The sequence below is a fragment of the Kogia breviceps genome, chromosome 13, assembly GCF_026419965.1.
Source record: "Kogia breviceps isolate mKogBre1 chromosome 13, mKogBre1 haplotype 1, whole genome shotgun sequence".
NCBI lineage: Eukaryota > Metazoa > Chordata > Mammalia > Artiodactyla > Physeteridae > Kogia > Kogia breviceps.
This window is the reverse complement of record NC_081322.1, coordinates 60,484,742-60,499,831: the sequence shown is the minus strand read 5'-3', so window position 1 is coordinate 60,499,831 and position 15,090 is coordinate 60,484,742. Positions and strand designations below refer to the sequence as shown.

General features: G+C 40.4%; 1 protein-coding gene across 50 annotated transcripts in view; it reads left to right on the top strand.

Moving 5' to 3' along the window:
- The window catches only part of EPB41L2 (erythrocyte membrane protein band 4.1 like 2), a 392,946-nt gene that overhangs the window by 147,342 nt on the left and 230,514 nt on the right, over positions 1-15,090 (top strand). For all 50 annotated transcript variants that reach the window (XM_067010758.1, XM_067010757.1, XM_067010795.1 and 47 more), the window contains 4 exons: positions 3,002-3,044; positions 7,210-7,285; positions 10,998-11,216; positions 12,277-12,364. In XM_067010758.1, the coding sequence (XP_066866859.1) occupies positions 3,002-3,044; positions 7,210-7,285; positions 10,998-11,216; positions 12,277-12,364 (426 nt within the window). The remainder of the gene's footprint in view (positions 1-3,001; positions 3,045-7,209; positions 7,286-10,997; positions 11,217-12,276; positions 12,365-15,090) is intronic.

Genomic DNA, 15,090 nt, shown 5'->3' with positions numbered 1-15,090 from the left:
TGAGTGTGTGCATTTACGTCATTCTCTGATGGCTTTTTCCATCTTTTTGCGTCTGCTTCTTTTTTTTTTTTTTTTTGTGATATGTGGGCCTCTCACTGTTGTGGCCTCTCCCGTTGCGGAGCACAGGCAACGGACGCGCAGGCTCAGCGGCCATGGCTCATGGGCCTAGCCGCTCCGCGGCATGTGGGATCCTCCCGGACCAGGGCACGAACCCGTGTCCCCTGCATCGGCAGGCGGATTCTCAACCACTGCGCCACCAAGGAAGCCCTGCGTCTGCTTCTTGATCCACCCAGCACTCCTCAAGTGTCAGAACCAAGAAATTCATTTTTATTATTTATCTGATAAAAAGAGTTTTAGGTCTACTATTTACTTATAATTGATAATGCAGATAATAGACTGATATTTCTTTTAAAAGTCATGGTAAGGCATTTTTTTTTTTTTTTTTTTTTACTTAGGAATTTATGACCCTAGGCAATAAAATTGTATCCCACTCATGATCTAAGTGCTCATTGGAGCTAATTATTCCAATAAAAATAAACCTAAGACAAGTAATATAACCTGTGGTCTTTTAAATTGATCACGGCATGGGAAGGGAGGAGATAAGCAGTGAGCCACCGGCCAACAGGTATTAATTTAGTACTTACACTGGTTGCCTAGAACTGCCAAGTCCTGTGAAGGATGCGGGGAGTAATGGTCTCTCCTGGCCTTGCAAAGACCTCCTTACTCCTGGGTGGGAATGGAGTCCACAGTGTGGAAGTGTGGGTGTGGTTAGCAGATGGGTACCAAAGGGCAAACCAGGTCGGTGGATGCAACAAGTCCTCTCTGCTGCCGCTGTTCGATCATATCAGGTAAACTCTGCCCGCTCGGTTTTTGGATGGGCTCTGAAATAAAGAGAATAAGCCGCTTTGGTCTTAATATTGTGCCTGGCAATGTTGTGGAAAGTGGCCCAAGAATGACAGTGAGTCTGAATGTGGTTGGCTGGTGCACAGAAACGTATGACTCATACTCCAGGGTCTGCAGAGCCAGACTGACTCTCTGCATGCTGTGCAGAAACTGTCAGGTGACTTGTACCAGGCTTTGGTGCTTCACGTGAGAATGGACAGTGCCGGGTGGCTGGGACACAGGGTTACTTCTTAGGGTTACAGAAGATGATGCTGCTTCCACCCTCTTCTTCTGAGAACAGAGGGGTCTTTTTTTTTTTTTTTTTTTTTGCTGTTCTCTGAGGGACATCTATACCAATTGTCACACAGTGAAACGGGATTTGGAAGGGAGTGTCTAGGCCTTTAATAAGACCAGTAGTTTCCCCTCGCCTCTCTTCTTTCTTCTGTGCTTATGTTCTGAGGGATTTTTTTCCTTTTCAGTGTGGCACGAGTTGTGTCTGATTCAGTTTTTCTTGCTGTGGTTGTCACATCCTTGGGCGAAATACCAAGACACTTTTGACTCTCCTTCCCTCTCCCCCGGCTACTCCGCTTGTCTGGGCCAGAGGCTGAATGATGTGTTTTTCTCATTCTTGTGCCTCATGATAGCCCGCCATTTGGGAGCCAGCTGTTGCGTGGACAGCTGCTGCAGGGCCGGGAAGCTGAATGCCAGGCTCTCTTCTCGGGGGAGAATTAGAGCTGCTCCTTGACACAGCACTGGAGGTACCCTGAGAGGGTCCCATTGGCCCTTCACATCAGTGGGCCATGCAGCTGGGCCACCAGTGCTGTGAAACTTAGACCAAGCTCTGGTAACTCTTTGTTGAGAGGGTTGAATATAACCAGTGTTAGAACAGAGCCATGCACACCTTGGATCCTTGCTGCCCTGAATATAAGCCCTGAATGGTATAATAAGACCCGTGGGGGTCTGTGGAGCTTTGCCTTCAAAGCATCCTGTTGTTACTACTTCTTAATAGTGTGTAAGTTAATGTTCCGTTGTACCCATTCAACATATTGTTAAGATAGTAGGTTATAATTTTCTATGTAGCGGTAAACATTTTAATTGTTTGCTTTATGTATCTGAATAAAATTCTGTGTAAACACAGATGTTATAATACATGATTTGGGATGCTTTTAGAATGAATGAAACTTATTTATTCTAAAGCCAATTATTTGAGTCAGTTTAATATATCTCAAAAATGTAATTGTTCTGTTAGTGAAGATAAAGTGAACTTTAATAATGAGTTGAGGATAAGGTAGGAGAAGTATAAAAATATATATATATATAACATATACATAAACACATACACATATGCAAATTTTTAAAATTGGATACATCTTTTGCCTGTAGCTTTAAAAAAACAAATATTTAGTGTCCTTAGAGGGTTTGAACCTAGTAGTTCAATTTTGGTCTTTTTTGCTTTAAGATATTATAGTGGTTTCCTAGAATATTCTTTAACTTTCTCAAAGGGTGGAAATAAAGGAAAAGTGAAAGGGAGTTCCTTATGATTGTGACTTTCAACTTGGAATGAAGTTTTAAAAGGATTTTTAAATCTTCCAGGAAGGAAAATTCTGGCTCCAATCTGACAGTACTTCTCCATAGTGTTGTACAGTTGCAGGCAGAAACAAAGTTTAAGGAGGAATTGGCTTTAGGAGTTGAGATAATTGTGTTTGATTGGGGTATGTGTACTTTTAACCAATAGTTTCCAATTCACATTTTATGCATGAATAAGAGCTCTCATTTCAGTGTTCACAGGGGCTGTTTGCTGGCAGTACTACTATAGAATAAAGACTAGATGTAGATGTATTACGTCTCGTCATTTGGGTAGATGTTTGATTTCACATCCAAGAAAATGAGGCCCAAGAGGACCCACCTTAAAGTGTTTTAATATTTTATTTATAACACACACACAAACACGCATTCAAAAACAAATCAGTACTGAGCCCAGTGGAATGCTAGTAGCTGTTTGCATAGGACTTTGTTTAAATGCTTACATTTAAATAAGTATGTGAACTGTAAACTGTTCCATTTTGGACTCTGGACTACTTCTTGTGGGTTAATTACCCGTTTTTTCCTCCCCCTGCAGAACTGGCTAGATCCCGCAAAAGAAATGAAGAGACAGCTGCGAAGTGAGTAATTAAATCATCATATTTTGAAGTTATCAAGTTAATCTTTACATCTATGTTTGTCTATCTTTACTAAAATTCACAGGAATGTAAACTAGAATAAGATAGTGATAGAATGATCAGCTCTATTTTGCATTCATATCATGTAGGAAGTTGAGACTCAACAATATTTCTGTAGAATCATGACTGTTTATTTTGGTCATGGCTTAGGGACTCCGCTACCGGTCAAGAGGTTGTAGACTCCTCTTCTTAAATATTCCCTCACAGTGTCTACCACTGTGAAGCAACACCTGATCTTTACCTCTGGGGGAAAGTATGAGAAGCTGCTTTTCTGTAACTTTCCCTTTTTATATGAAATGTACCCAAGAGAGCCCCATGACTCTTGCTTTGTCTACTTGATTTTGGCTGTGTGTCCAATTAGTTTAATTAGTGAGCGTACCTCTGGCTCCAGAGGCATATGGATACCCTGTTTCTGGGTGTCCTGGAGTGAGGGTTTGAGGAGTGAAGGGCACGCAAAATGATCCTTCGAGTCCTCTGGGGTGTTTGCCTTCTCTCCTCCTTTGGCCACATGTTGTCCTCTGAGTCTGGGTTTGTTCTTAGTTCTGCTTGTCCCTTTCTTCCATTTCCCCCTTTGTTCTTATCGTCGCTTCCCACTCTGTCTAACCAGCTTCAGTTCCCTCCTGTGGCTGGTTTTGTGATATCTGCATCACGGAGCATTATCACCTCAGTACAATCTCTGATAGGGGATCTGGCTACTTAATTTGCTTCAGGGTCTGTGAATGACTGAAGCAGAAAAGGGGAGGGAGCCACAAACAGCTGGACTGTTCTGACAAGAGAACAAAATTCTTACCAGCCCTTTGGACGGTGGGCCCCAGAGCTGTCCAGGGAGAAGCTATTTCCCTGAGTGCCAGCCTGCAGGATGCTCTTTGCACCGTTGGTTTCATTTCCCTACTTCTTTATTATTCCCAACATCAAAACACTGGAACACATCTATGCTTTTCCCTTCGGTTCCTTTCTGTCTACCTTTCCTCTCATTTTCAGTTCTCCACATTTGTTTTCTTTATTTCTTTTTCTTTCTCTCTCAAATTATTAATTAGTTTGGGAGTTTTCTTACGATTTCTTTCCTTCTCTACTCTCCTTTTTTTTTTTTTTTTTTTTTTTACTGACTGTATACCTGATTTTTCCTGTTTCCTCTCCTTGTGGACTCATCTTTCTTTTCATTTTTAAAATATCTTTGATGAGAGTGACCTTCCTGATTTGCTCAGGACTGTGAGGGCCTGCAGGGTTTCTCAGGATGTGGGACTTTTAGTGCTAACTGGGGTGGTTTGTCTCACCCTATCTTTTGACTGTTATCCCTGGCTTTCCATCCTGCCCTCCCTCCCTCCCCCACCCCTCTGCCCTGCATTTATTATCTTGGTGTTTCATCCATTCATGTTTGCTTCATAATAGAAAAGGGGGAAAGTAAAGAAAAGGAATAATTAGAGATACATTATGCTTACATTATGGAAGAAAGTGTACCAGAAAGCTTCGGAACTTTTTCTAGTCCCTTCTGCAATTGTTAAAACTCTGCAAAGTGCGTGAATTCAAAAAGGTATGGATGCTTGGTTCTTTCACTTTCTCTGAAACCCTACTTGCCAAGTGACCCAAACCATGGATGGAACAGGATAACCTCTGAAACATGATTGATGTTCCATTGAATTTGTTTCCTTTAGTTTTGCTTTGGCTTTTGTTGGATTATGTTTGTGTGCTGCTCACTTCAGAGTCACGGAGCTATCCTAACTTCTGGAAGGCAAGACTCTTTCTTGCTGATTATGAATCGCGGTCTTATGTTTTGATTACTTGTGAAGTTTGTTTTTAGAGTTATTTCAGGACTTTTGCCCTTGTGGTTTGGCAAGAGGAATAACAGTAACACAGGATTTGGCATTTTCAAACTGTTGGAACTAGTTCCCTAAATGGAATCCTGTACCATCCTGATCATGAAAGTAGGCTGAGGAAATGAAGTTTTAGCTGTTGCATTTTACCTCTTTCTTTCTGCTTGTGTTAAAATGGGTGAAAGAACTGCTTGTTCTATCTTAGCCCAACCTCTGCTGTGTTTATTGTCATTCAGTTAACAGAGGTAAACATTAAACTTTTTTGAGTTACTTTTGACAACTGACAGCCTATCAGCTTCTGTGTAAAAGTTGCCTAAAAATCTTTATTTTCTCAAATGTACACAAATAAGACTATATAGATATATAAGGCTATATATCTTAGGCTTGCCTGTATTAATATATAAATAATCCATAGCTAGATAGACTGTTTATATAGCTAGGTAAAAATGATAATAATACATAACTAAATAAGAAGTTTAGCATTATCGGTAAAACTTTATCAACTTTAGAATTGGAAATAGAACCTGAAATATGTGTTCTATTAGAAATTTATCCCTGTTGTCATATCCAGGTAAGCATGTGCTGGTGTTCATACCTAGAAAACAAATAAAGATCCATTAAGAAATGATATGATAATCCTGTGATGACTTTGCTTAATTATGGGTTAGTAATTACCTTGAAGAAGTACGTATGCATCACAGCCAACCTGGTGCTACTGGCCAATAAATGGCATGTCTCTTAAGACTCATAAAAAAGAAAGTATCTTTTTTATGATGTTTTAAATGTGTAGAGGGAACTTAAATCTGTTAATTAAATTTGGCAGGTTTGCATTATTAGTAGAATAATGATGTATTGAGCCAAAATCCACCAAGAGTTCTGTGTATTCACAGTAGCTATTCAATAACTCTTCATTGACTTCTGAGTAGGATAAAAGTTAGCGTGTCTACGGTGAGAAAAGAGCAAAATGACTCATTGAGTGAGAGAATGGGATTCAAGAAATTTTTCTTAAGTCCCTAAATGAAAGCAACTGTGAGGCCTTCAAATATGTGTGAAATGAAATAACACACACACGCAGACACACACACACACACAGACACACACCTTTTTATGTTTTTATTTGGAAGTACCGTGAACTTTGAGTATAACTCTGATTTCAGACCGTTGGAATTATTTTGATCCCTTTACGAAAATAATACCTGCCCTGTCCCCAGAGTTCAGTGGTTTTTTTTTGTTGTTGTTGTTGATTTGTTTTTAAAGCCATCCAAAGCATGATAAATCAATCATAAGTTAAATGGTAATGTATAAATAGCAATGTTTTAACTTTTGTTATGTCATTATGGCATTGTTGTTTACTGCATTCACTATATGAGTAGTCTTAAGCCTACTTTATAAAACCTGGGAAATGTTTTTATTGTCTTTAAGTATTGTTACATTTTATCACTCTCTCCCTTCCAATAGCCCATTAATCATTTCTTGAATAGTTATAGTGATCATTTTATCATTACTCCTCTTCCCCCAACAATATAGAAATCCTAAATTTCGTTTTTTAAAAAAATAAATTTATTTTATTTATTTTATTTTTGGTTGTGTTGGGTCTTTGTTGCTGAGCGCAGGGTTTTCTCTAGTTGCAGTGGGCAGGGGCTACTCTTCGTTGTGGTGCACGGGCTTCTCATTGCAGTGGCTTCTCTTGTTGCGGAGCATGGGCTCTAGGCACACAGGCTTCAGTAGTTGTGGTGCATGGGCTTAGTAGTTGCGGCACACGGGCTCTAGAGCACAGGCTCAGTAGTTGTGGCACACAGGCTTAGTTGCTCTGTGGCTTGTGGGATCTTCCTGGACCAGGGCTGGAACCCGTGTCCCCTGCATTGTTGGCAGGCGGATTCTTAACCACTGCACCACCAGGGAAGCCCTCTTGTTTTTCTTTTTAAAGTGTGGAGAATATTTGGCATCTAGAGATCCTGTGGTTAAAACAAATCTTATCTCAGAACTATTACGTGAAGTTTATATTAAAATTTTTGCATACTAGATCACCATATAAAACATTTGTTGACATACCAGTAAATGTTTATAAAAAAGTGAACCTATTATTCCTTGATGATGGGTTATTTATGGAATTGATTTTTACTTTATTTTTCGCTTCATTTTTGTTTTGTAGATGATATTTTCTTTCAATTAAAAAAAAATTCTCTAAATTATAGCAGGACTGATCTATACTATTTGAACATTGACCTTTAAGTTTTATGAGTATAAATGGTGATTGTGTTGGTTGCATAAATAATCATGATCTTTAATAATTACAGATCTTCCTTGGCTGTTCAGCTTTAATGTGAAATTTTATCCTCCCGATCCTTCTCAGTTGACTGAAGATATCACCAGGTACTTTACATTTATACAAAAAATGATTCTTTACTTACAGCTCTCATTTATTTCAGTGCCCTGGGTGGGGAATGGTGGTAATTTTAGGATTAAAACCAAAACATTTTTTCTTAAGCTGAGTTTTAGAAGTTTTCTTGGAAGTGGATATTCCAAAATAGTTTGAAATGTTTCTAGTTTCAGAAATTTTATTCACTTTTCTTTAACTTCCCATTTATATTTGAGTAATGGAATATTTTTTAAAAATTGCAGCAAGGACTTCCCTGATGGTCCAGTGGTTAAGACTCCACGCTCCCAATGCAGGGGGCCCGGGTTCTATCCCTGGTCAGGGAACTAGATCCCGCATGCCGCAACTAAGACCCGGTGCAGCCAAATAAATAAATAAATATTTTTTTTAAAAATTGGAGCAACTTTGTTTCCTATGTTATACTTTCAAAAATCATTGGTATTTAATATTTCAGATTTTAACACTAAGATAGTTTTTATTGTGTAACCCATGTGTGCCTGTGTACTAATTGCAGCTTACAAACGTTATATAAAGGTAGAAAAATGAAAAACTTTTTAAAAGTTAATTTTTGGAGGTCTCTTGAACTGTAATTTTTACACACACACACACACACACACACACACACACACATATGCACACGCGCGCGCGCGCGCGCGCCTGCTCCCCAGGATAAAAAACTAATAAGGTAGGCTTTCTTGTGTAAGAGTCAGTAGCTATTTCATTTTCATCTTCTCTGAGATTATCTGGACAATACAGACACATGCTTAAATTGCAAATAAAAGTTTCAGTTTAGGAGCAAGAGAGCATTTACTGATTTTGAGAGCGACTAAGTATTTGAATGGGAACAAGGAACATTTAGAGTCCACGAGTACCTTGATATCTTAGCCCTATTAAGCTGGGTATCAGTGATTGGAGTTCTTAGCTTTGGTAAGAGTAGGTCTCTAGAGTGATTTGTGTATATTTTTAAAAGATTATCTACCTGGCCAAGGAAAACTGCATTCTGTAAATATACTTTTGAAAAATTAGAGGGAGTTAGCTAAAGACTCTGTTTTTGATTCCGGTGGTTCCTGTGTCCTTGACGTTTTCTGCTAGGCCATTTTTGTCATCAGATGTGAAGTTGGGTAGATATTTAAGCAAGTGCGTGATATCCATGTGAACTAGGAATAATGGAGATGTTTTTCCAAGATTGGATAAATGACAGTCCTTTTCCTCCCCCTTTACTAGTTATTGCTGAATAAGGATTTACTGATACTAATTACGTTTTGATTGAATTAGCTTCAGCTAGTAAATAATAAATAGCAGCTTTTGTAACTACGCAGTGAGCTGCTTAGAGCATGAAACTTGACAGGTTGCCGTGTGTAGGATACAGAGCCTCACTGCGGGAGGGCCTTTGAACTGTGCACAGAACTGGGGATTTTGACACAGCGCCCTCTTTGTACATACATTCCTCTTTGCCGTGATTCGTTTGGGGTTGATAATCCTTTGGTGATTGCAACTTTATAGCATCAGTAAAGTGCTTTGTTTTTCTTTTTAGAGGGACCTTGAACAGTCTCCCTGTGTGTTTGGGAAAGAATGAAATAGTAGTCTAGTGAGCTAGCTAAAAGCCTGAGACCAGCCTGTAGCTTTGCAGCCTAAATATTACAGTTGAAATCTTCACTATGACTTGAGTGAACATCGAGAAGGTGGGATAGGCTTTTGAGGAGGGCAAGAACACAGTTCAGAATTATGTCTGAAGAAGATCTGTCCTGCCGTGTGAAGGAGATGGACTTGGGAAACTCCGGAGGCTGTTGCGGCTTTGGTTTGAAGTTTTCGGGCCTTAGCCATAGGCTTTAAAAACAGAAGAAAGGATCAGTGTGAAAAGTAGATATACTAATAGAAGGAGGAGCAACAAGATTTTAGTAATAGATGGAATCTTTGTGTTTAGGTCTTAATAGTGCTGTAAAATGTGGAGAACTAGTGATATTCTTGATTAGACCTAGAGAATTTGAGGATAACGTGGAATCGTAGTTTAAAATTTAGTTTGCTAAAATAAAGCAGTGATGCTCATGTTGTTCTAGGGGTCCAGGAAACACATAATTCTCCTCGGAAAGAGAGCTACTGCAGTGCTTAAAAATACTCAGACTGTAGTGATAGTGAGATGAGTTTCATTCTTAGAAAATTATGGAGTACTCGTCGTGTGGCAAGTACTTTGCTAATAACTGTGAGCTTATGATGATGATAAACAGAATCCCTGCCCTGCCTGACAGGAGATTTGGGTGGTAATACAGGTGTAACTGGGGGATGGCTGATGCCATGTTCTGGGACATGCTCTCTGACCCAACAGCAAGAGCCCTGGACCACAGGCAGCATGCCCCTTTGAACATGGCGGGGGTAGAGGCAAAAGGAGGGCGGAGCCATGACACCCCCACCAGGCAAAAGCATCCGTAGGAAGAAGCCACCAGCCAATAGGAATGGCAGTCTCTTCAAGAATGAGGGAGGGCGCTGCCATTTTCTTGGGAGGAGTCAGTGGTAACTTTAGCAAGTGGCTCAATTCAAGAGTAGAAATCAGGTTTTCAAATGTTAACAGAAGGAGTTGATGGGGGACCCCCACCCAACCCTCATAAAATATAAGTAATGCGTTTCTGCATGTTATTTAGTAAAAGCCAGAATCTTTTATAACTGTGTAATAATCCACTTGGAACACTGAATGATTGTTATTATAACTAGTAATAATATTACGATGATTATGGCTACTAGTTATCAATTACCAGGTACCATGCAATGTCTTTTATTTATATTATCTAATTTTTTATCCTCATCTTTAAAGGGAAATAGAGTGCTTCCCATGTTACAGGTGGGAAGTTAGACTTAGGCAAGTGAATTAGCTTGTTCAAGGTCACATGGTCAGTGTGCCAGGCTCTGAAGCCCATGATTTTTCTACTGTAAACTGAATTAGCTGCCTCTTTACATGGGGTAAATGGGCAAGTAAGGGCTTCCAAGTAGAGACTGACTTATGATTGTTGTTAAAGGGTCTCAGGAAAAGAAATTAGTATGAAAAGCGTAGAGAGGATAAAGGGTGGGTGACCTTAGCTTTTCATGCAAATCCTGAAGAACTGTAGCTATTTCTTAAATTTTATTAGTCTTTATAACTTTTGAAGAGCATGCTAATTTTGATTACAGTTTTAAATCCCAGGAGACTGTCTAAGTGATTAGAATTTCACCTGCAGTCACAAAACTCTTTTTTTGTAATAGTAAAAATATACTGTTGCCTGAATAGCAATTCAGAATTTCCACTCTATTACTTTGCCCTCTCGATGCATTTTTTATTTTTATTTATTTATTTATTTATTTATTTTTGCGGTATGCGGGCCTCTCACTGTTGTGGCCTCTCCCGTTGCGGAGCACAGGCTCCGGACGCGCAGGCCTAGCGGCCATGGCTCACGGGCTTAGTTGCTCCGCGGCACGTGGGATCTTCCCGGACCAGGGCACGAACCCGTGTCTCCTGCATCGGCCACCAGGGAAGCCCTCGATGCATTTTTTATAAATAAGTCACAAGTTTAGGAGTCCATGGAGGAAGGTGGGCTTCTTATTACAAAACACTTTTTCTGTTCTGCATTTGAAGAGTGCCTGTATTATTTATTTGTTTCAGAGGAATATCAGAATCATATTTATGAGCGCTACAATCTTAACTAACTGTTCTCCCACCCTTTTGTCCCCTGTTCCTCACAGATACTTCTTGTGCCTTCAGCTCCGGGAGGACATTGCCTCAGGCCGCCTGCCCTGCTCTTTTGTGACACATGCCCTCCTGGGATCGTACACACTGCAGGCTGAACTTGGGGACTATGACCCAGAAGAGCATGGCAGTCATGACCTCAGTGACTTCCAGTTTGCCCCTACACAGACGAAGGAACTGGAAGAGAAAGTGGCGGAGCTGCATAAGACCCATAGGTCTGTAGACTTGCTTACTGGAGAGAGTGACCGGGGTGGGTTTAAATGGCTTCCCTTAGAGCATTTGCTGGACGTTTGAGCATAGTTGATGGGGTTATTCAGTTTGCCCTTGTGGGGCTTCACCTAGTGCTAGTCGAGATAACTTGGAGTCATTGAGACAGCCTTCCATTGTCTTTATGACTGTAATATGAGGAACTGTGCTCATGAGACTAAATGTTTTCATTTATTAAAAGCATTTACTTTTCCCCGTGACATCTCCTGTGCCCTACTCCCTTCGTACACACACGTGCACACACATACACACACCTGAAACAAACATACCCACGTACTTGCTTGGCATTGCTTATACACTTATTTTGACTGAAATGATTTGAAAGGAACATTCAGAGATTAGAGGTTTTTAAACAGACTACCTTCACTGACGTTTCTTTAAAAAAAAGTGCAGTGTTTGACTTTAAATATTTTCTTATTAACTTCATTCCAAGTCTGTTCAGTAGACAAGTATTATATAATGTGACATTGAAATATCAGGTGCTGAAATGCCATGGGGAATATGAAAATTAACGGGACCCTGCTTTCTAGGAGCTTAAGATTTGTTTAGTTGGGACATGTCAGGTGTAAAATCAAGCACAAGTACTTCTGACCTTTAGTATCGTCAGTCGTAGTGAAATAAAATTAAGGAGAGAATTTGTCTATTTCAGAAAGATGAAATGACTTTCTATGTTTTTATTCTTTTATTTTTAAAGTTAATTTATGTTGTACTCATTATTGCTGGGGCTTTTTCCCTGGTAGAAAAAAACAAAAGCAACTTTCTAAGATAAAAAGGGTAAGGGTGGAGGGACACCTCCTTGGAATGAGTAGGTTCATATTGGAGGATCTTAAGAGAAAAACGCTGGAGGTTGAGAGTTGAGTCTTCTTCCCTGATTCCTCCTTGTCTGCACATTTAGCTGGGCTACTCCCTCCACCCCAAACTCTCCAAGCTCATGCACCCCTTTCTCTAGTTTGGTTACAGTTGCTTTGCATCCACCAGTAAGATAATATTGTTTCTTTTGATTCTTAGGGGTTTATCTCCAGCGCAAGCTGATTCTCAGTTCTTAGAAAATGCCAAGAGGCTTTCCATGTATGGAGTCGACCTGCATCACGCCAAGGTACTGTGCGTGGAACGGAGAGGGGTCCTCTTTCCGGTCTGTTGACTGAAGTTTTGAGACGGCTCCAGTTGTAGACCAGCCTGGTTCACTTTCAGAAAAGGCTCCCCACCCTCACCCAAGGGACTCTATTTCTTTGGGGTTTCTAATTGGGAGGTTTATGGTTGTGGGGAGGGATCATTGATTCTCCCTCTTATTCTTTCTTCTTTTCCCAGTCTTTTAAGTTGATACCCTTTGATATATACTTACGGTAAGACTCACCTTATCAGCCTTCTTTACCCCTCGTCCTACCTTTATTCTTTGCCAGCTTTTGCTCTTGCAAGTGCTGCCTCTGTCCCAGCCCCGTCTCCCACCTGTGTCCTGGGAGAGGAGAGCAGCTCTTAGCCACCATGAAAGGGCAAGGCAGCATGGAGATTACCACTTTCCGAAAAACTGCCGGTGAAGGAGCTAGGGTTGGGCTTCTCCCTACAGGTCTGTTGTACTTCTTGTAAGATAAACTATGCCGGCCCAGGCTCCAGGCAATTAGCCCTTCCGTCCCATGTGAGCAGTGGGGAAAGAATGGAATCATGGAGGTGGCTGATAGGAGAGGCAGGGTTTGGTGAGGAAGATGCCAGTAACATACGTCACCTACTTCATGCATGATCCTAGTTTGGATGATCAGGTAGTGGGGAGAGTCGGGGCGGGAACGGTAGGTGGGGAGTACAAGAGACAAGATGAAAAATGCATTTAGTTTTGAAAAATATGTCCAGAGTTGGCTCAACATGCAGAGGGAACCTATTATTGCCTGCTTTTAAAGGACCCGTCAGTCCCTTGGTGAAGTTTAGGAAGCCCAGGTTCTATGATTTGAGAAATCCCTAGGAAAGCCTATCGCCCAAAGGTATCTTCCTTCCCTTGGCCTCAGATTACTAATTCTTGCTTTTGTGTTAATAGTACTTCATATTTGCAAAGCACTCCTCTTTCCTTTGTGCCTTCCTTTATTCTTTAAATATTTTTCCTTATTACAAAAGTAATACATCTTCATCCTAGAAAATAGGGGTGAACAGAAAAATATAAAAAGACTGAAATGTCTTTATGCAGAAACAAGCACTGTTAGTATTTTTGTATTTTCTTGTTTTATGTAAAAAAAAAAAAAAAAAAATCTCTGGGCAGTTGAACTCACATTTTAAAGATGGGATTATACCATGAGTATTATTTCATACACTTTTTTTTTTTTTTTTTAACTTGCTCTTATAAACACTTCTCCATGTTAGTAAATAGTCTTTGCCGGCAACATTTTTAACTGCTAGGTGCTGTATACCCTTAATTTTTAAAAGTACTTTCACTTACACTATCTCATTTAAGGGTCGGATGTTTTTGTTTTTACAAAAAGTACAAAACAGAATGCATATGGCTTGTTACACTATCTGGCTTGTTGCCTCAAGCCACATAGTGTAAAGTTAGTCCCACCTGTGTGATGTCTGCTGATAAATCCTACTAGGAGGTAAAACAGATCTTCTCCACACTTGAGTGTCTTGTAGCTCATTTCTCTGTATGATGGGGACAGGCTGGGTCAGCAGGCAAACAGAAATAAGGGAGGGAGGACAGAGATTTGGTATCAGAAAGACGCCCAGAGCCCATCTCTCCTCTAAACCCTGTTATTCTTGCCACACGTGAATCTTACATCTGCTGCTTTTGTTGATCATTAGTGAGAAAGCAGCCCTTAGATGACAGTCCTGGAAGGTTTGGGGATTCTTGTTTTTGAAGGTGTATGTTAGAAAAGTAAAAAAGTTGCTGGTTTTGTTATAAGTGTAATTTCAGTTCTTGCTGTGTGGTTAGGAGTAGATCACTTAAAAAAAAAATCAAAATAACACGCATTCATTCAACTTATCATCTGGTGGACTTAGATAATATCTGATGCACAGGATATTTGTAGCTCATGGGAAAAAAAATCTGTAGCAATGTAAGAGAACTTTTCATGTAGTTTAAAGTTTTGTGCCTGTATACATTTTTCATTGCCTTGAGATCATATTTAAAATTTTTTTAAAATTAATATTTTATCGTCAGAAGAGTCCTTAATGGCACACTTATGTTAGGACAAGGTGAGGGTGTTGAATAAAAGGGCTCTTGACAAACATAGAAGGAAGCCACAAGAGTAGAATGACGCCCATGAGCTGGTAACAGCAGCTCTCCTGACCCCTCTGTGTGTGTGTGTGTGGGGGGGGGGGTGAAGCAAAGAGTAGTTGCCAGAGCCCAGGGGAGAGATGTGTGTGGAGAGGGCTGTCTTGAGAGGAGCTGCGATTGTCAAGGATATAGCCACCCTGATGCGACCCCGCGAGGAAGGAGTCTGGGTATTAAAAACCCTGACCTCCTTGCCCTCCTCCCTCTCTCTGATCTTCTTCCGGAACTTTCCATTGGCTGAAGTCAGTGGGAGTGGGCTCCGGTTGATGTCCGTGTGGGGTAGGTTGCTGAGGCAGCGAGCAAGGTGGCGAAGATGCTCCTTTTTTATTAGTTTACTTTTCTGACTTCGCTGCTGAATGGCAGAAGTCAAATATGGAGAACTAAGGCATGCTTTTTTCCCCCTTTAGCGTCTTTCCTTTTATCTGTAATTTCTATTCGCACAAATACTGATAATTCTAAAACAGCATGTGGAACAGTCGAACCTCAGCTGATTTACTTGGATCCAGACTGTGTTTATTTTTCAGTCAGATAAAATAGCTTCAATGTCCTGTTGAAAGATTGCCTCTCACTAG